The following is a 20,088-nucleotide window of genomic DNA, read 5'->3' as shown; positions in this document are numbered from 1 at the left end:
TTTCCTGCTAAACTTTGGGCTCATTTTTTTTCTTAGCCATTAGTTTTTTGTTTATTATGCTATACACCTTTTTTTGTTTTGATGCAGTTGATGTAATAAAGATTCCTTTTATGATTCTGTATAATGATTCAACTTCATAAGACACACTCACACAAAAGTTAAGCAAAAACTTAACTTTTTGCTATAGATTTGACTACACAAAATACATATAAGTCCCTAACCTAACATATGAGAAGCACTTCAAAACATTCACCATTACCTGCAGTGTGTTTGAAGACAGAAAATATTCCCAGCAATAGTCTTTTTCATATCTGAAACCACGTTGTCTAGCTGCTTCCCAGCCCTATGAAGAAAAGTATTGATATTGTTCCCCAAAGCAAAGACTGCTTACCAGTTTGTCTTTATTTTGGTAATAATTTTACTTTCTACTGATATTTCATTTTCTTGTAAAAAATTCAAAGAATTTCCAAATTAACAAACTAAAAAAACATAAACTCCCCATGATCCTAGTTGTTAAGAGATAACCAAAACTGAATTTGCAGACCTTTCTTTACACAAAAAAGAGCAAGTTATATAGTAACATACTGTGCATTTTACATAAAATAGCATCATTCTGTACATGATTGTATTAATCAAAATGAGCACTCTGTTGAACAAATTTCAATGCTATTATATATTTTCAACTTCAAAAATATATTGTTTTACTTTGCTTTAAGCTAGAGAAGGAGGGAAGATGGGAAAAAAGAAAATACTGAATGAGCTCAAAAGGATAAACTTTCCCATAATAGGTAGTACAAAACTGAGACTAGAACTACAGTAAAAAGATGCTGTCTCTATACACCAAATTACATTTAAATGTTGCAAAGATGGATGATAAATGTTTATCCTCGGATAAGCTTGTCTATAAGAGAAAAAGTCTCTTTATCCTGAATAGTGTACATGACTATCATGCTCTATCAAAAATGTTAAATCTGAATACATGCATAGTTTATTAATGAAAAGGGACCTTCTGTCATAAATGTAAGACAAAGATACAAAAGAATAATAGCAAATAAAATTTTAAAATAAATTGTTCACTTGTTCTATTGTTATCAAAACACAAATATAGACTTTTTTCCAAAAGGGTAAATGTAATGAGCTATCACAAAATTGAAAAATGATGTACAATTTTTTTCCAAATGTTCACCTAATTTTAGGCATTCTCACTTAGCAGTTTATTCCTGATAACTATAATACAGATTTTTAAAATTTAAAGATATTCCTTTTACCTCAAATGCATTCACAACTGTCAGGTGATCACTTTTAGTATCCTTTGCCAATTCCTTTCTTCTTGCATCTGCGACCTTTTCTTTTCCCTTAAAACAGATGAAGGCAACTTAAATTGCTCTGATGGTATATAACAGAGAATGGCATTCTAATAAAAAGCCAATGAAAAATCTATCTAAGAAAACAACTACCCTGTGTATCTAAAAATACCTGGGCTTTTACTTGTATCTTTCTTACCAGTGGAATCACAAAGGGATCTCTGAAGCTAAGACTAGCAGCAATGGTGAGCACCGGGTCGAGGCAACAGAACAGAGCTCCAAAAAGAATCATTTTTCCAATGTGTGGCTCAACTGGTAATCGTGCTAAGTGGACTCCAAGAGATGTCAATTCTTCTTGTTTATCCAAAGCGTTCTGTAAAGTAAGAGCTTATGTTTAAAACACATTGTAAGCACCACATTTTAGTTTGCTTAAGAAAAATATAATAGGCCACTCTTAAGTCCAAATGCCCTAATATTGTTCAGCTTTAGTTCTCTTCATCAAAACATAAGTCTGCAACATAAGTTTTGAGGTCAGCAAAGGTTAGAAACTTACTTAAACAGAAACAACTTGGCTTTACTATAAATGGTGGAAGAGAAATGAGAGAAATAACACACCAGTAAGTCTTCAAATAAAATCACCCAGTAAAGTACAAGAGTTGTAGGAGAAATAAAACAAAAAATGAGACACTATTACATATTTGGAATATAGAATGCATAGCCCCTAGATTCTAGTACTTTAGGAGACATGAGACAGGAGAGCAAGAGATAAAATATTTATCTAGAACCCCCCACAACGGGGTGACTTCTGCTCTGATTACCTAGGTAATTTGATCCAATCATCCTACTGAGCACAGATGGAAAAGCTGCTTGAAGACTGAGGAGTTACAAAAGAATTACAAAAATCACAAGTCCAGGATTAGGGGAGGGACAGAAGTCCAAGGAAGTGAACCCAACATTGGGGCATCTTTTCCCAGAAGAAGCAACATAAATCCTCTCCGGAAGAAATTACCATCACCCCAAGCTCCAAGTTTTTATCTACAAAGACCTCTGTAAATACAATGTCTAGTACACATTCAAAATAACAAGATTTGAACAACAACAAAAATAATAAAAAATATAACTCAATTGCCCACCCCCCCTCACTGGCAACCAACCACTAGTTTGTTATGGGGTGGGAGAGTGGGAGGTACAAACTACTGGGTGTAGAACAGACTACGAGGATGTATTGTACAACATGGGGAATATAGCCAATATTTTGTAATAACTGTAAATGGAGTGTAACCTTTAAAAACTGTATAAAAATGTAAAAATTTAAATTAAAAACCAGAACAAAAATAACTCAAATGTCTCATTAGACAAAGATCTCTACTAAACATTTATGGAGGAAATAACCTCAATCTTATAAAAACTCTTTCAGTGAATAGGAAAAAAACAAAACAAAACCTTTCCACTTGTTTTCTGAGCCTAGCATAATCTTGGTACCAACTGGACAAGGGACATCTGGAAAAAGGGAAACTAAATAATCTTACGCATGAGAAACTCAAAATAAAATAATGGCATACTGAATCCCAGCAAGATAGGTTTGTTTCTGGAATGAAAGTTGGTTTAACAATTGAAAAATCAATGTAATTCAATATATTACAAATTTAACATAAAAAAACAGCATAATTGTATAATCTCATTAGAGGCAGAAAAGGTATTTGATAAAATCCATTATCCATGCATGATAAAAATCTCTTAGTAAATTAAGAATAGAAACTTCCTTAATTTGATAGTTTCCACCAAAAATCTTCAAAAAACATGCTCAACGAATTTTTGACAGGTTTTCCTTTGAGAATAAGAACGTAAGAGTGCACACTATCATAACACTTCTGCTCAACATTGTACTAAGGATCCTGGATGACAGCTGGAAAGGAATAAATAAAATTGCAATTATTTATAGATGTGACTGTGTACTCAAAAATCTACATATAGTTATCAGAGTAAGTGGGTTTCATAGCATTGATGAATGCAAGGTCAACATTCAAAACCAATTTGATTTCTGTATATCAGACTCACAAGAAAATGAAAAATTTTGAAGTCTGAATATAATCCAGAAATACTACAAACCAGATATAAATCTTTTAAAAAGTTCTATAATACACAGAAAACGCTGAAACACCAAGAGATTAAATAACTAAATCAATGGGACAGATCATGTTCTTGTTTGGTAAGACTCAATATTATAATTAAGGCAGTGTGACACCAGCTCAAGATAGAAATATACACCAATAGAATAAAGGAGAGCCTACAAACGGACAAATAAATCCATAGACACCTGATCTATGACTATGGCTGCAGAACAAAGAGGAAAAGGATGAACTTTTCTATAAATGGTTTCAGTCAACTGCTCTACATATCTAAAAACTTTGATTCCTACCTCACCTACACACACACACACACACACACAAATCCATTGCAGATGGATTATATAGCTAAGTGTGAAAAAGAAAACAAAGTTAAAACAATATATCGTCATGACCCCAGGGTAGAGAAAAACTTATTAAAGGACAAAAAGCAGTAACAATAAAGAAAAAGACTGATACATCTGACCACATTAAAATTAGGAATTTCAGTTTATCAAACCACTGTTAGAAAGTGAAAAGGTAAAAACACAGACATGTGCAATACACAGCTGACAAAAGTCTCAGATCAAGAGTACACAAAGAATATATAATGACCTCCTACAATGTAATAGAAAAACAGGCATCAATAATTTATAAATGAGACTATCCAAATGGGCAATAAGCATAAAAAGCTGCCTACAAATTCAACAGCAGTCATGGTAATGCAAACTAAAGCCACAAAACTACTACATACCTATCAACATGCTCAGAATAAAAGACTACAGGTTGGTGATGCTATAGAGCTGAGAATGCTCACCTACCACTGATACTGGTAGGAGTGTAAGTAGTTTGACAACTTTGGGAAATGGTTGGGCATTACCTACCGAGGTTAATCATACACATACATTATGACTCAGTGAATTCACTCAAGTGTACACCCATGAGAAATACTTAAACACGTGCACCAAGAAACAATAAATATTGAAGAACAGTCATACCAGCACTATATGTAACTGCCTCAAATTGGAAATAACAAAAATGCCTTTCAGTAGTGATATAATAAAATATGGTGAAGAAATGAAAATGAATGAACTATAGCTGAAAGCAATAATGCACATGAATCTCACAATGTTTCAGTGAAAGAATACAGAACCCCATTCCCCCTTGCAAAAAAAAAAAAAAAACACATCCTGTGTGAGTTCATGTAAAGTTCGCAAAAGGCCAAGTTAAACTGAGCTCTTTAAAGATGTATACTGGTATGGTAAAACCATCAAGAAAAACAAGCAAGAGACCACCATTAAAGTCATGATAGAGGTTATTTTTGAGCCTGAGAGTAGAGTAATTGGGCGAGGGTAGGAAATTGGTTTTTAGGATACTGGAAATGTTCTTAACTTCTTGACATGAATAAAAATAAGAGTGCTCACTTTGTGATAAACCATTAAGCTGGACATTTTTGTTTTACTCTTTTACCCTGGATGGGCATGCTGTATTGCACAATAAGAAGTTTTTTTTCAAAATGTAGGCTTCAGACCCTACTGTTGGCAAGGATTTTCCAAGCCTTTTCACAATTTCGTTGCCTACAAATGGCTAAGTAAAGACTGGTTCTTAAATTCAGTTGGGAGAGGAAGTCATCCCACTCTGGCTTCAGACTCCAGCCGCCCTCTGGTTGTCTGTCTCTACCACAAATAATACGTTGATTCTCTAATCACCCCGTAGCCCTCTACTGCTGTTCTATTCGATAAAAGTCTGGAGGGGAAGAGAGGTCAGGAGTAAAACCGCACTGCTCCCTAAAATACCAGTAACCTCACTAAATCTAATCCAAATTCCAACAAAGATGGTCAGATAAGTTACAATGCTTTTCATTTAAACAACTTAATACTCACATTAAGAGCTTATTTTTACATGGACCAAATTCTCAAATTTATCTACATGGATGGGCACAAATAAAATTGAAATACGTAAAATACATCTTCAGCATCCTCTAGCCCAGTACTAACCAACAAACTTGCAGCATTGACAAAAATGTCTATTTCTGCACTGATTATGTGGTAGCCACTAGCCATATGTGCCTACTGAACATCTAAAATGTGCAAGTGTGACCAAGATATTGAATTTGTAATTTAATTCAAAATTTAAATTTAAACAGTCACCTGTGGCTAGTGGCTACTGTGTTGGAACGCACAGCTCTATTCTTTCTCTCCACTTTGGGTGTTAACTCACTCACTAATTCTCTCCAGTCCTGTGCCGCTTCTCAACATGGTCTCATGAAGGGATGGCTACCAACTAAGTGGTCACTTGACTAAGACACTGAAACTAGTTCCTCAAAACACTGACTTCATAAAAGAATCTAAGGGAAAAAGCTGTAAGAATAAAATGATAGGTAGGGGGATAGGATATTTTGGAGAAAAGCCACCTGCTAGTATTCCTTCAAAAATAGAAGAGCTGCCTTTATAAAATGTTCACACTGTTATTAAGTTACCTGGATTTGACAAAAGCTCTAAAAACATTATGGTAATCAGAAAGAGTAGAATAAAGCAACCAAATTCATTTCTAGAATACAAATGAAGAGGACCAGTAACTGAAAGATTTCAAAATTTTATGTAATTTGAAATCAGGCCTATAATGAAAAAACTTGTGTGGAAAGAGCCCAGTATAAGAAAACTCACAAAGGTATCATTTTATAACTTTCTAATTTATATTTCATATTCCAAGCTGAATAGCCAAAAAGTGAATCAATCTGGCATTGCACATTCATTGGCCTACCTTGCCACAATGAAAGTAAATTTTATAATTAGCTGGATTACTTACTTTAACACTCTAAGTTAGAATTTTTTTAAAAATCAAACTTACCAGTTCCATCAGGTGTTTTATGGAAAGTAACACTGCTTCATTCGATGGTGGATCCATTAGCCTACTCAGAAAGTAAGCAATTCCACCTAGCCTTAAAATCTGGGGAGAGACAAATATAATTAAACATATATCATATATTGACATAACAGTTTAATCCTGCCTGTGTCACTGACTCAAAATAAAGCATCAAACCTATACACGATTTTCAAGTTAGTTATTTTACCAGAATAAGTAAAAATTATATTTGTGATTCTATAAAAACATGTTTAAAGGCCAACATACTACTTTCTAACACCCACCAACTCTATTAATGAGAAAAGTAGCTGGTTAAAATCTCAACAAACAAGTTGATTACCAATTACCTACAAAATAAGGCAGCTAATTTTATCAAAATACATTAAGATGCTGAAAAAATGGTAAGTAGTCTATAATGAGGGATCTTAAGACATAACAACAGTAGCTAACAATTACTGGACACTTACTATGTGCCAGGCACTGTTCTAAGAATTTTATATGAAGTTAATTTAAATAACTTGCCCAATATAACAGAACCAGCTTGCCACAGGATGATGTGGGATTCAAACCCAGGTAGTCTGGCTCCAGAGCAGTATGTAATTTAAAACTGTTTAGTCAATAACTGATCAAAGCTTTAAAAAATATAATTTACAGTTGACCTTTTTTGAACTGCATGGGTCCACTTACACACCAATTTTTTTTCAATAAATATAGTACTTGCATTTTTATTTTACAGATTTTTAAATTAAGCGTGGGGAAAGGTTTGTGTTCAATCAGAGGTCACAATATGTAGAATCAAAAGAACTAGGGTTTGAGTCCTGATTCTACCCAAACTGTTTCAACTAACCACCCTTGGGTGAGTCATTTATCAATTCCTTTGTTTTTGAGGCAGAAAAGGCAGCAAGTGGATTTTTGGCAACCCTAATCCCCACGCTGTTCAAGGATCAACCGTACTAACACACAGAGAAAAACAAATGCACAGTAAAAATTCTTTCTGGCAGATTAGTATACTACTTTCCTCTATAAAAGATGCTGAAAACTAGAACCCTATTTACTTTCTTAACTCTCCCAGCTAATTTACCTTTATTTGTAAACAAAGTTCTTCCAAAGGCGTTCTCAAAATTTCTGGCAGTTGATAGTCATCTAGAAGGCTTGCTCTAAGACCATTATACAGATGATAGCAATGACCAGGTTGAACTCTTAAAAAAAAAGGGGCGGGGGGTGTATTATCAGTGACTTTTTAGAACTCCAGAGAAAAGACTAGGCAGGGGAAGTAGTCAATATTTCTTTCAAGCCACACCATAACTAATTTACTTATTATTTCATTTTTATTAATCACATATTCTTTCTCCCCACCTGTTTTGAATAAGCTTAAATCCATTAACCCTAAGTCCTAGTTCTAAAAGATACAGGATTGCCTCCCCCTACCAATAATTTGGTTCCCTGTTTCTATCTTACAGATTCCAGACTTCTATTCACAATAACAGCAGTATACGTAGGTTAATCTCTTTGGGCCTTGTGAGCATTTTATGTTATATTTTTATAAATATATTTATATATTTATAAAATATAAAATACATTTATATATTTATAAAATATAAAATGCATAATCCCGGTATTATGTTAACCTGTCTATATTATTTTAAAAGCTTTTAGGTATGTGCTATTTATTGAGTTCTCAGAGGGATGTCAGAAATGGTTATTGTTTGCACCTAGTGACCTTAATGATACTATTCTTTGTACAATGTTAAGGACAGATATGAAGAGGTTAATGAATTCATTCATCTTCAAGCAGAATAAAATATTTCTGTAGGCGCTTGCTGTTAAAGGAGGGGGAGGCCCTTTCCTATAGGAATAAATTAATTCTAAAAATCTTACCTATTTCTGTCATGAGTCTACCAAGACCCATTATCTAGTATATTACATGTCTGCAGAAACTAAAAGTAAGAGGGTCTCCACTGAGGACCACGTAGTTAATATAGTTTGCTCTGGCCTCCAACATAATTATCAATCTAATTAGCTTTGCTAAAGGAATTTATATCTAGAGAGTCCACAAGGGACTATTTTCCATTTGAATTAAACACTGTGTGTGTATATATACATATATACGTATAACCGAAATCAGTTTGCTGTACACCAGAAAATAACACACCACTGTAAACCAACTATACTTCAATTAGGAAAAAAACCCACTGTAATTCCACAGTTAACCTTCACCAGGATAGTGGGGATGAAGAATTAGATAAAATGTAATACTTCATTTACTCTATTTCCATAATTGTTCTCATGGATCAAATCTAAGGCCTAGTGTGCCTAGTGTGTTTACTATTCATTTATCAAAGTGTGCCAAAACCCATTCACCACAGTGAATACTTTTTGAATCAGTATCCAGTAATGACAGGTCTGCATGGGAAAACTCTAATCCTGCTAGGTCCCCAATCAAGGTATGCCCTGGTTAACTGATTAGAAGGTACACTTCGTGAATTAAGCCGTGACTATGCTCAACAGCACCAAATACATAATCTAATAAACTACCTGGAAGTCAAGTTATACTGGGATAATCAGCAAAGATCATAGCAAGTGAGTCAGAGCTTTAAAGATATAGTACAAACTTAAAGGACTGATAAAATGGTCTGTAAAATTTTCTTTCAACTCTCCTTTCTTTACTTAAGGCAGTATTTGAAGATTAATAGGAATCTTTTTATTCTACGTGTAAGAGGCAAAATAAAAACTCTCTTCTAAAACTCCAGACATGATTCTACTACTCATATGAGTAAGAGTGTAAAAATACTGTGAAGTATGCATTACAACAAATAATAAGTGCAATTATTTGTGTTAAAGGCAAATCTTTTCTCCTACCATTAAAACAGAGATATTTCTATTTCTTCTGTTATCACCACATCAGTGGGGAAAAGGTATTTTCCCTGTGCTTTCATCGGTAACTGATAGTGAAAACCCAGCACAGCTGTGAAGTATACTCATGAGGAGCACAGACTGTGGAGCCAGACTGCCTGGCTTCAAATCCTGGCTCTGCTACTTACAAAACTGTGTGACTTTGGATAGATGACTTAATTTCTTTGTACCTTAATTTCTTTACCCTTAAAATAGAGATAATAACCTATACTTCATAGCATTGTGGTAAGGATTAAGCAAGTTAATGTATATAAAGTATCCATGAGATGATCTGACATTCAAATATTATTAATAGCTATCATTATTAGTAATATATGCTTTTTAAAAAGAAACACAATTATAAGTAATATAGCGAATAACATAAAGAATATTAATTTTAATTAAGCAGACTGAGGAATGAGAGGTAGAAATATCATAAAATAGAAAACTTGGTAGGATAGTTTTTCCAAAGCAACTATGATTAAAACAACTTTCCCATTTAAAAACGTGCTGCAGTTAGTTTTAAAAAATATGAAAGGTAACTGTCCTAAATAAATATTTTTAAATGCCACCAACACATTTTGCTACACAAAATTTTTTTGTTTTTAAGGCTTCATTCAAAGGTCCCATCTTACCTTCCAGCTCGACCTTTCCTTTGTTTAGCATTAGCTTTACTAACCCACTCAGCAGACATTGTACTGATGTTGTTCTGTGTGTCAAAGTGTGTCTCCTTTATTTTTCCTCCATCTATTACATAAACTACATCATCTATGGTAATGCTGTTTAGAAAATAAATATTTAAAAAATGTTAAAAACACATGAAGAATACATTAACCGATAACAGGCCTACAAACAGGGATTTTAAAGCATTTTTTATTAAATCAATTTGATTTTTAGCAGTTCTGGATTTTCACCACTCCTCCCAGTTACCAACATAAGGGGGATCAAGCACCAAATCACAGGCAGCATCAGCAGCTTCAGTGGCAGCACATAGGGCCAATCTTACAGATCATGTGCTAAATTCTTATTTGCCTACAGCCAAACTTCACAACTTGCCTGAGGACTTTTGTACCTAGCTTTATGAGCCCTCCAGTTCCATGATTTAATATCAGTTTCCACAGAACAATCTGTTCCAGCTACCATACTGGTATAGTAGTACCTCCAAGGGAATACAATATATTTTAAATGCTGTATATAACTAATTACCAAACTACCGAACAATTCTACTCCCAACCAGAAAAACTGACCTCAGTCCCCATGCTTCTTTAGGAAAGCGTTAAAACAACCACTTAATAGGCTATTTCTAAAGAGGCTAGAACATTAGTATACGCTGAAAAAAACCCCACGAAACCTATGTTCACTACCGTAACTAAATTAAAATAGCTTTACTTTTAAGAAATTACAAAGTATTTTGTAGAAGAAAAAGATTAAAGTATGTTGTTAATTTATGGGGCTCAAAACTAATGTAATCATCAGTAGTTGGTAATTAAAACAATTTTTACCTAGTCTCTGCAATGTTGGTAGCAATTACTATTTTCCGAACACCAGGAGGGGTTCTTTTAAATACCTGTAAGAATAAATACATCAAAATCCCAAAAGTAAACTAATTTCTGATACATCATTCTTGCAAATAGAGGAATTACTTCAGGAACTGTTCATTTTTAGCAATTCTGTGTTCACTGACATATGCATCTAATATTTATAGATATATTTATACGGTATACATCATCTTCAATACCAGAGAATTCTTTTGGTAAACCAAACTGAATCTCCCACAGATGTCAGAACCTTACCACAAACAAGATTTCAATGAAATGTGATAATTTAAATATAGAGATAATTTGAATTTATAGATATTTAAGTAGTATATAAATTACTAATAATATTTAAATATGATAATTTAAAATTTGTTTTTTAACAAATGCTGGAGAGTATAAACGTCTTATTGTACATCAAACTTTTAAGGAAGAGGGACAGAAGTTTAAAGATAAGAATTATGAATTACCCAAAAGTATAAAGGTAAGATCACCAACCAACCAGGCAGATGCCCAATCATCAGAATGAACGTCAGCTGGCTGTGCCACCGTATACTAGCTTTTTGACTGGATTTAAAAAAAAAAATCCCCTTCACATAGCGAATCCTACAATGTCATGATGGCAAGTACCACCTTGGGTGAAAAGCAAAAAAAATGCATAAACTTATCCCCTCGTTTATAAAAATGATAATCAATAAAGAAAATGTTGTTTGCCAGTCTAGTCACATATTCTCTAAGAAAGGAATAAATAATTTACAGTGAGGGTGTCAGAGATGGCAGTACCTCCACACTGGATACAATTTTGTCCAATCTTTGGAATCAAAAGTTCTCTTTCCTCTTCTCTTCCCTCAGGTATGCACTCTGTATCTAATCCAGCTGGCTGAGCCTTACTCAGGACTAAGGTACCAGCAGAAAGGATATTAAAAAGCTCTCAATAAAAAATGTCATGATATTTTCTTACAAAGAGTGGAAAAATGGATCCATCTCATTCTACCAGGAACTGCAAACAATAGAAAATCACCTTGCCTTTGAGAAAGCAGTGTTCATTCTAACTAGAGAAATCCCTGCATCTGACAGAGCCAAAACATCCAAAACCATAATAATACATTATTGAAATCTCATGCCTGCAAATGTACTAATTCTGTTAAATCAAAATTTCAAATATCAAGCTGTACATGTCGATTATTAATTTCTAGGTTGAGTTATTTTTATTGGTATTCACATACCTTTTTCTTTTATTAAGGAAACCCAAACAAGTTCTTGGTAAAACCAATCTTTAATCGTTTCCCTAATGCTGACAAAACTAATTTGATTTGTGGATTAGCCTCTCTTATTCAACTTTTTGTGCAATCATTCCCTGAAGACTTATTTGCAAAGGTTCTCAAAGAAGTATTTTTTTATATGGATTACTATTTGAAAATGTGCATTAAAAAAATAAAAGAAAATAAAACCTACAATAAGCAGTCCTTAAAGCCTGCCGCAGTTTGAAAGATAAATTTAACAACATACCTGTGTCTGGTTAACTGTAGGCATCAGTGAATGTAAGGGTATAATAAGAAACCTGTCTGAAAATTAAAAAGAAAATTAAACTTTAAGACAAATATTTGCAGAAAAGCTCCATCAAAAAATATGGAACAGGGACTTCCCTGGTGGCGCAGTGGTTAAGAATCCGCCCGCCAATGCAGGGCACATGGGTTTGAGCCCTGGTCTGGGAAGATCCCACATGCCGTGGAGCAACTAAGCCCGTGCACCACAACTACTGAGCCTGCGCTCTAGAGCCTGTGAGCCACAACTACTGAAGCCTGCGCACCTAGAGCCTGTGCTCTGCAACAAGAGAAGCCACCGCAACGAGAAGCCCGCATACCGCAAGGAAGAGTAGCCCCTGCTCTCCGCAACTAGAGAAAGCCCACGCGCGATACGAAGACCCAACGCAGCCAATAAATAAATTTATTAAAAAGTATATATATATGGAACAATGAATTCAGATGCTAAGCCACCTGATAATCAGACCAACTTTATTCTTTTTATGTTCTTGTTAATATTTTTTTGTTAATTCTAAATTCCTAAAGAATGCTTAAAAAAGTTGGAAGCTCTCTTTTCAAATTATATTAAAAAAATCATTAACTCCATTCCCACCACTAACTGAAGACCAAAGGTTTTGCTTAATATGGATGAATATGTTTGTAGACTTTGGGTAATCCTACTTTAATCATACAAAGAATAAATTTTTAAAGCAAATTACTTACTAAATTTCCATGTCCTATTTAAAAATAATTGAATAGCACTGGTTAAATGTAATACATTCCAAAAGTGACCCACATTAAAAAAAAAATTGTTAGGAATACAAGAAGTTTTAACTTTCAAAATGAAGTTGCTCAAGCCCATTCATGATTATTAGCCAATAGACAGAAAGTTTGATGTAATACAGTAATGGGAAGGATAGAATGTTAAGGAAGCAAGGGTAAATTTCAGTTAGATATAGTTACCAAAGTGCAACCTGACTTACATCTCCAGCAAGAGTGTCCAAATGACCCCTAGATAGCTGTATTTCCCCCAGATAAAGAACTGTTGTTATTCAAAGGAGACATGGTGCTCCCCCATAGACTCTCTATGACCCCTCTGAACTTAAAAAAGCAGTAAAATGCTGTCAAACTATTGGTATTGCTAAAAAAGAATGCTCTTAATTACTTGTCTCTGTGACATGATATGAAATACATCAACTCTAAATACTTAACTCGAATTGAACCAAGCCTTCAGATATAACTTTCAGTTTGCAAGGGAACAGAGGTAAGAGAGGATCAAATGAAATGATACCGTAAAGATTCAGACAGTTCCAGAATGTTGCAGACCTAGTCTTTTCCACTATGGGTAAAGTAAGGAGAGGATGGGAGTGATGTTCTAGAACTACAGTAAACAATCTATCAGTCTGACTTTTTCTATAGTCTGAGCAAGCTAGCTGTGAAAGACACTTTAGGGGAAAAAAAATGAGAAAATCTGATTATAGACGATTATCAGATGATGTTAACGATTAGGTATGTTAAATTTTTGAAAGATTTCCTTTAAAAGAAATTAAGTTCGTGGTGGAAGTATAAATTAATACCTCCATCCTTGAGAATAATTCAATTAGAAAGTTAATCAAGTCAATTATAATAATGTATGTTACACCCTTTCCCCCACTCCCCCCAAAATGATCTTCCCTGCATTTTTCTAGAAAAATATATACACATCTATATTTTTAAAAACGAAAAGTAGATCATACAATAGTGTTTATGACGGGGGAAGGAGAGGCCAAAATTGGAAGGTTCAGCCAAAAAAGTATTCCAATTGTTTAAAAAAATAATTTGGTTGTATAGTTCAATCACGGCTATACTTTTTCTATAGAGAAAGATTATCAATGACAAGGAGAAGAGAAAGCAGTATTTCATTAGAGAGGAATCATGGTGATCAGATAAAAATATTTTTCCGGCTAGAGAATAAATAATTCTAATTATAAATAATTTTAAATTATTAATAAATTTTAAATTATTAATAATTACAAATAATTTTAATTATAGAGAATCCTTGAGGGCATTACCATGATGGGATTTAACAAAGAATAAAAAATATTTTAGCCAATAAAATTAGATCAAGATATTTTTTAGTGTTCTGTAAAAATAAAATGTATCAAAAGCACTTCAACAGAGTAAGGTTAGGAAGTATATTCAGAACTATAAAATACTAAATAGAATTTGCTTTGTTAAAGTTAATGACGACTCCTGAAAAAGCTTTAACTGAATTTCATAGGAGAAAAATGTTCCCATGCATTTCTCTAAGATGTAAACATGCTGTTAAACAATCAGAATCACCTAAGGACTTTTTTTTTTTAATTCAGATGTTCAGGTCACATTCTAATATTCTGGGATGTGGGTATCTGCATTTTAATGAAGTGCCATGGGTGACTCTGCTGTATAGGCAGCTGAGAAATAGTGGACTAACGGATAAATTCAAACTTCTGCCCAACTAAATGCAGAAGTGAGTGAAAAACAAAAACTTCAAAGCTAACATCTTAACTTTATGAACTCAATTTTATTAGGCAAATTTAGGAAGAGAGGAAAAATAGTCTCACCATAACACTAAATAAGGAACTTCACTACGTACCTACCATCTTCATCTCTGACGTAGAACTTCCAAGGAAAAAAAAAAAGAAAAAAGTAAGATCCAACTTTTGAAAAAACCCAACCTGGACTAAGACCACCAAGCTCAAATGAAAGAAAATAACCAGGCTACATATGATTCAAGTACCACTCTTGGAATTACAATAAAATGCATTTCTATAATACCTGATTTAAACATCACTTGTGACATCAAGAGATCATGTAAAGTGCTGATATTGTCCCAACCTGGTAGAAAGACCAATATTGCACCATCCTATATGGAGGGGAAAGAACCATTACAAAGGATCACATAACAAAATACACTAAGTACAATTCTGTGCACAATTAAGTCTTCATTAAAATTATACTAGCTCAAGATAACTTTAGTTACCAATTATAACTAAAGAACATAAGTTCACTTTTTAAAAATAGGATTTATAATCCAGACATTTCACTTGTTTAGTCTTTTCTTCCAACAGGTCAAATGCCTAAATCTTTGGTATTTTGAAATTCCTATTTCTGGTGTCAAAAGCCATTTCTTCTATAGGTTATTATTTTTTTTATAGCATTTAAGAAAATTTTTTTCATGGCCTTGATACAAAAATAAAATTGAAATTATATTTCAATTTTGAAACTTAAAAACAAAACTAACCTCTTCTTCCAAAACAATGTATCGAATAAGGGCAGCAATCAAATTCAGATCAACTTTATCATCATCCATCATTCCTATAACATCTATAGTGCTTGGAGAATACCTGTCAAAGTCAAATAGAAAGCCATGAAATACTTGATAGTTTCCTGAAGTTTAACTTGCTATAAAATCTTATAATTAACTCAATCTGCAAATGGGAAAACATAATCAATAAATAGGAAAGAATTACTGGGATTATGATAGTGTTTACAAGTCAAATCAGTATTCAGCTAGAATGAGACTTGCAATGCTATCCTTAAATGCGTACGAAATCAAGACAATCCTGCTTTTTGTTTTAGTCATTTAGCCACCGTGTTCACTTTCAAACAAAACAGACTTACCTTTTTCGCAATTCCCTTACATAACCTGGCCAGCGTTCTTTATAGATTGCTTCTTTTTCTTCTTTTTCTTGTCTATTTACATGCCCTTGCATGAAACCCCTCTTAAACTGGGATCTGTGTTCTTTTTGTTCTGGAACATATCTAAAATAAAAACATTCTTAAATAGCTTCACTTTTTTGAAACTCTGGTTTTAGCTAATATTCAATATCTCTATTTTACATTTAGGATTTTAAAAAGAAACTTTAAAGAACATCTTCACTATCCTTTCTAGTGAATGCCAGTTAAACATAAATTTACTGCCAAGTATTAACATATAAAATGACATTTTAGATAAAAATCATTCTTCTCTATCAAAGTATATAAACTTCTAGATCATCTTCAGCAATAAAAATTTAAAAATAACTAGAGTAACTTCCATCTTTAAGTTTGAATTTGCTTTTAAATCAAAAGTTAACATTAATGTAAGTCTAAAATAAGTTAATCATTGCCTAGAAGACTCAGATTTTGAATATAGGAGGTTTCCAAACCTGAGTGCACATAAGAATCCCCTGGGGAGTTTGTAAAATAGACTCCTATATCCTATATTGTGATTTGGATTCAGTAGGTCTGGCTGGGGTCTGCTAATCCAGGAATTTTAATTAGTGCCCCAGGAGATTCAGACAGTGTAGAGATCTACAGACCCATGCTTGAGAACTACTTAGTTCTGCTCAGTCTCACAGACATAGTAACAGCAGAGCGAGAATCAGCATTCCAATCTCTTTCGTGTCAGTCCAGTGCTATGCTTTGACTCCACCATGCTGCAGTGACTGCTAAAAACAGAGGGCACATCTGCCCAAGAATGTCACCTACCATAAGTGGGTTCTCAGAGGCATGGGAGTAGAGAGGGACAAAGAAAAATGAACCTACACTTTAACCCCAAAGCCCCTCAGAGTTCACCTGGAGGAGAGCATCTAGATGGAATGGGGGATTTGGAGCATGGGCTTCGTGAGTCAGACAGAATGGGACTGATGTCCTTGCTCTGCCATTGACTAGCTGCGTGACCTTGGGCAAGGTATAAACCTCTGGTCTTTAGTTTCCTTATTTGAGAGACGAATACTCTTTTAACAGTATTGTATGAGAATTAAAAAAACAAAAGTGATAAAGCACAGTGCCTGACAGATAGCAGACACCCCAAAAGTATTAATCAATCCCCTTCCCTATTCAGTACCTGTGACCCAGGATTCCCCTAAGTCTTCGATACATATAGAGGCACCAACGTGAGGTAGGACAACCTGAGACAGAGATTAGTCTAGTCAGCAGGATGGACCCACAGTTGGCTCCCTTCCCAGCAATTCCAAAAACAGAGGTAACCTTTAACCCCCCGCCCCAAGAACCCAATCACAACCCTCCATAACACCTCACCTACTTTCTTCCTTACTTCCCTGTAGTGCAGCTCTTCTTCTGGGAAAGGAACAGCTGGGGGCCTCTGCTGAAAACTTCTATCCAATGACCACCCTACTTCACCTCCCCTCTTAGGCTGGCTAAAGAATGACAAGTGCACAGATACCATCCTTTTGCTTCAAGAGACTCCCCTTCGCTACCATTCCTTGTACATTCCCTGCCTTATGGGGACCTTAAGAAAGCAATCCATCTTTATGTAATTTTAGATTACTGATCCCTGGAACTTTGTTTTTATTGTCAAGCTGTTGCCTATTATTATCTTAGAAAACAACTGGTAAATGTGCTATGGTAGGAAATGGGACACATGGTAGAAAGTGGAATTGAGGAGGGAGAGCATAAAAATGTATAAGCATTGATGATAAAACCAGAGCATGGAAGACCAACATACACTTTCACTTTTATATGTTCCTCCCTGACATACACACTTCCCTCTTTGCTACACTGATTTCACTACTTTCCTGACTTATCCAGCCTATCCCTGCTTTATAAACTCATTTCCAATGTACTCTCACTTCCCCAGAACAGGTCAATCACACCTTAGAGTAATAGCTTGTATGTCTCCCTATCTAGATATAAGTTCTGAGGGTGTGTAATGAGTCTTTCACTTGTTTTATGCTCAGATCTTAGTGCACAGTGCAAGCCATAAAGTTTAAAAAATATCTGTTAAATAAAGTACACTCAAAAGCTGACTTTTCTCCATGTGAAATATGCAGCAGGATCTTTGTTCTCACCTTCCCACTATCACTTCCTGATTTTCTCCTTTAACAAGTAAGCTGTGGAATCTTGAAAAAAAATCTCAGCACAAATATTTCTACATCTGTCCATATATTTTTCAGATGTTTACTACAGGCCAGGCACTATGCTATGCACTAGTCACAAAGATGAACAGGACAAAATCCTCGACCTTGAAAATTTGAAATCTAGTGCAAGAGGCAAATATAAAAAGACACATTACATGGCAATAAGTGTTACAAGAGATATGATAGAAGTGCTCTGGGAGTCTTGTTGAGAAGGTAACTCACTCTGTGAGAGGTATCAGAGAAGGCTTAATGGGCAATGAAGCTGGAATTTGTTCTTACATAACAGTTTATAGATGAAAAGATGAAGAAGGTGGCAAACGTAGCTCTAAAAGGAGGAAATAGCACGTAACAAAGCATAAAGTCATGAAAGGGCACAAGATGGCAGACTAGAGAATAGTGCATTTAGGATGGGCAGACCATGGGATGCATGAGGCTAGAAAGAGAGGACAGGGCCAGACTGTAAAAGAGCCTTGGGGTGACAGGCTAAGGAACTGGAACCTGATCCTACGGGGCTGTGCTTTCCCAGCCCTTCCTCATCAAGGAATACTAACATAATTTTGTACAGCTCCTCGAGAAGCCTGCTAGCAGCTAATGACCAGTGCTGAGGGAATCAATAACTTGGGCCTACCAGCTGAGGTGCTCTGCTACAGGCCATGACACACCAATAAAGGTTCCTCAATCAGTTTTCAAAAAGAAATCTAAGGGGCATGCCCTGGGGGAGAAAGCTCCCATGACCAGATTTGTTTGGAAAATAGATGGCAGCAGTTGTAAGAGTGAAGACCACAGTGCCAAGAGAGGAACTATTATATTAACACAGGAGAGATAATAAGGACCTTAAGTAGAAGAAATAAAAATGAGAAGGTATGTTCAAGGAGAAAGCTCTCAGGGTTTTTGAGGGGCAGAGTGGGATGGCATATAGAATGACTTAGAGTAGTTTGGTTACTGAGCATGTAAAGCAGTTAACATATCCTGGTATATAACTGCTTGATAAACACCAGCTCTTTTGATTTACAGCTTAGACAACTGGGTGGAGGATAACAGGAGTAACCATTATACTAAGGCATACTAAGCAACACAGACTGCTTTAATTTTTTGGTGGAAGCATGGCGGGAATCAAATATAAGATCATGATTTTTGTTTGAAAAATGTGAGGTTCAAGAAATCTGTGGTACTGCAATGCTGTTGAGTATAGAGTTAGATAAGTTTAGAATTCAGGAAGAGCTTCAGTTCTGAAGCTGTAGTTCTGCAAGCTACTGGAAAATAGTTCTGAAAATTTGGAACTATGGTCATGGAAAAAAGATTTAACAGTGAAATAAAAGGCTGAGAAAAGTATAAGTGAGAACTCTAGGGGGAAATCATATTTAAAGGGTGGGGAATAGAAGCCAGCAAAAGAGAATGAATACCAGGTAGGAGAACCAGAAACGAGGTTCAGTGCTAAAGACAGAGTTCCCAAACTTTACTGCCCAGGGGTCCTTAAACAACACTGACACTTAGCTACCAGCCTAGACTCTGTAATATAATTATGGTATGAAGTGTGAATGTGGGTTTTAAAAAGCTCCAGGTCATTTTAATGTGCAACCAAGTTTGGGAATCCCTGATTTAAGGAAAAACAATGTTTTAGAGATGAGTTTGAAACAGTTTTAAGGGTGAGTTTCTGAGACTAAAGTTTGACAAAACGATGACATGTTAGTATTTTTAATCTCTTTTAGTTCCTAATATTTACTTACCTTGTTTTTTCAATTATATCTTCCAAAAGATACTCCACAACCGGAAAAGTAAAACCAGGTATATGTATCATTGGACAGTTACCTATCATGGTAGATAAAACATAAATCTGTACTTGAATGTTCAAAAAAAAACCCAAAAATAACTCAACAGACTGTAAATAGGACAATGACTCCATTAGTTTTAACTTCAGAAAGTGGTCCTGACACTTTTACAGCTCTACCTTATTTTTCCATATCTAATTTAATAAAACCAGC

At 34.7% G+C, this 20,088-nt stretch overlaps 2 protein-coding genes across 3 annotated transcripts in view; one reads left to right on the top strand and one right to left on the bottom strand.

Annotated features, from left to right (window-relative positions):
- ARHGEF26 (Rho guanine nucleotide exchange factor 26) overlaps window positions 1–12,187 on the top strand; it is a 181,122-nt gene extending 168,935 nt beyond the window's left edge. The window contains exon 14 of the mRNA XM_027092789.1: window positions 11,554–12,187. Within this exon, the coding sequence (XP_026948590.1) occupies window positions 11,554–11,585 (32 nt within the window). The 3' untranslated portion in view covers window positions 11,586–12,187. The remainder of the gene's footprint in view (window positions 1–11,553) is intronic.
- The window catches only part of DHX36 (DEAH-box helicase 36), a 59,941-nt gene that overhangs the window by 7,794 nt on the left and 32,059 nt on the right, over window positions 1–20,088 (bottom strand). For both annotated transcript variants that reach the window (XM_027092785.1, XM_027092786.1), the window contains 12 exons: window positions 19,834–19,915; window positions 15,867–16,007; window positions 15,487–15,589; window positions 15,021–15,108; window positions 12,211–12,266; window positions 10,669–10,733; window positions 9,802–9,945; window positions 7,356–7,473; window positions 6,260–6,358; window positions 1,504–1,677; window positions 1,269–1,355; window positions 260–343 (listed from right to left, as the gene is read on the bottom strand). In XM_027092785.1, the coding sequence (XP_026948586.1) occupies window positions 260–343; window positions 1,269–1,355; window positions 1,504–1,677; window positions 6,260–6,358; window positions 7,356–7,473; window positions 9,802–9,945; window positions 10,669–10,733; window positions 12,211–12,266; window positions 15,021–15,108; window positions 15,487–15,589; window positions 15,867–16,007; window positions 19,834–19,915 (1,241 nt within the window). The remainder of the gene's footprint in view (window positions 1–259; window positions 344–1,268; window positions 1,356–1,503; window positions 1,678–6,259; window positions 6,359–7,355; window positions 7,474–9,801; window positions 9,946–10,668; window positions 10,734–12,210; window positions 12,267–15,020; window positions 15,109–15,486; window positions 15,590–15,866; window positions 16,008–19,833; window positions 19,916–20,088) is intronic.

The sequence above is a fragment of the Aethalodelphis obliquidens genome, unplaced genomic scaffold, assembly GCF_003676395.1.
Source record: "Aethalodelphis obliquidens isolate GAN/ISIS:26980383/991018 unplaced genomic scaffold, ASM367639v1 scaffold81, whole genome shotgun sequence".
In the NCBI taxonomy this organism is placed as follows: domain Eukaryota; kingdom Metazoa; phylum Chordata; class Mammalia; order Artiodactyla; family Delphinidae; genus Aethalodelphis; species Aethalodelphis obliquidens.
Note: the sequence above shows the minus strand (reverse complement) of the source record. Positions and strands in the feature narration are given on the sequence as shown.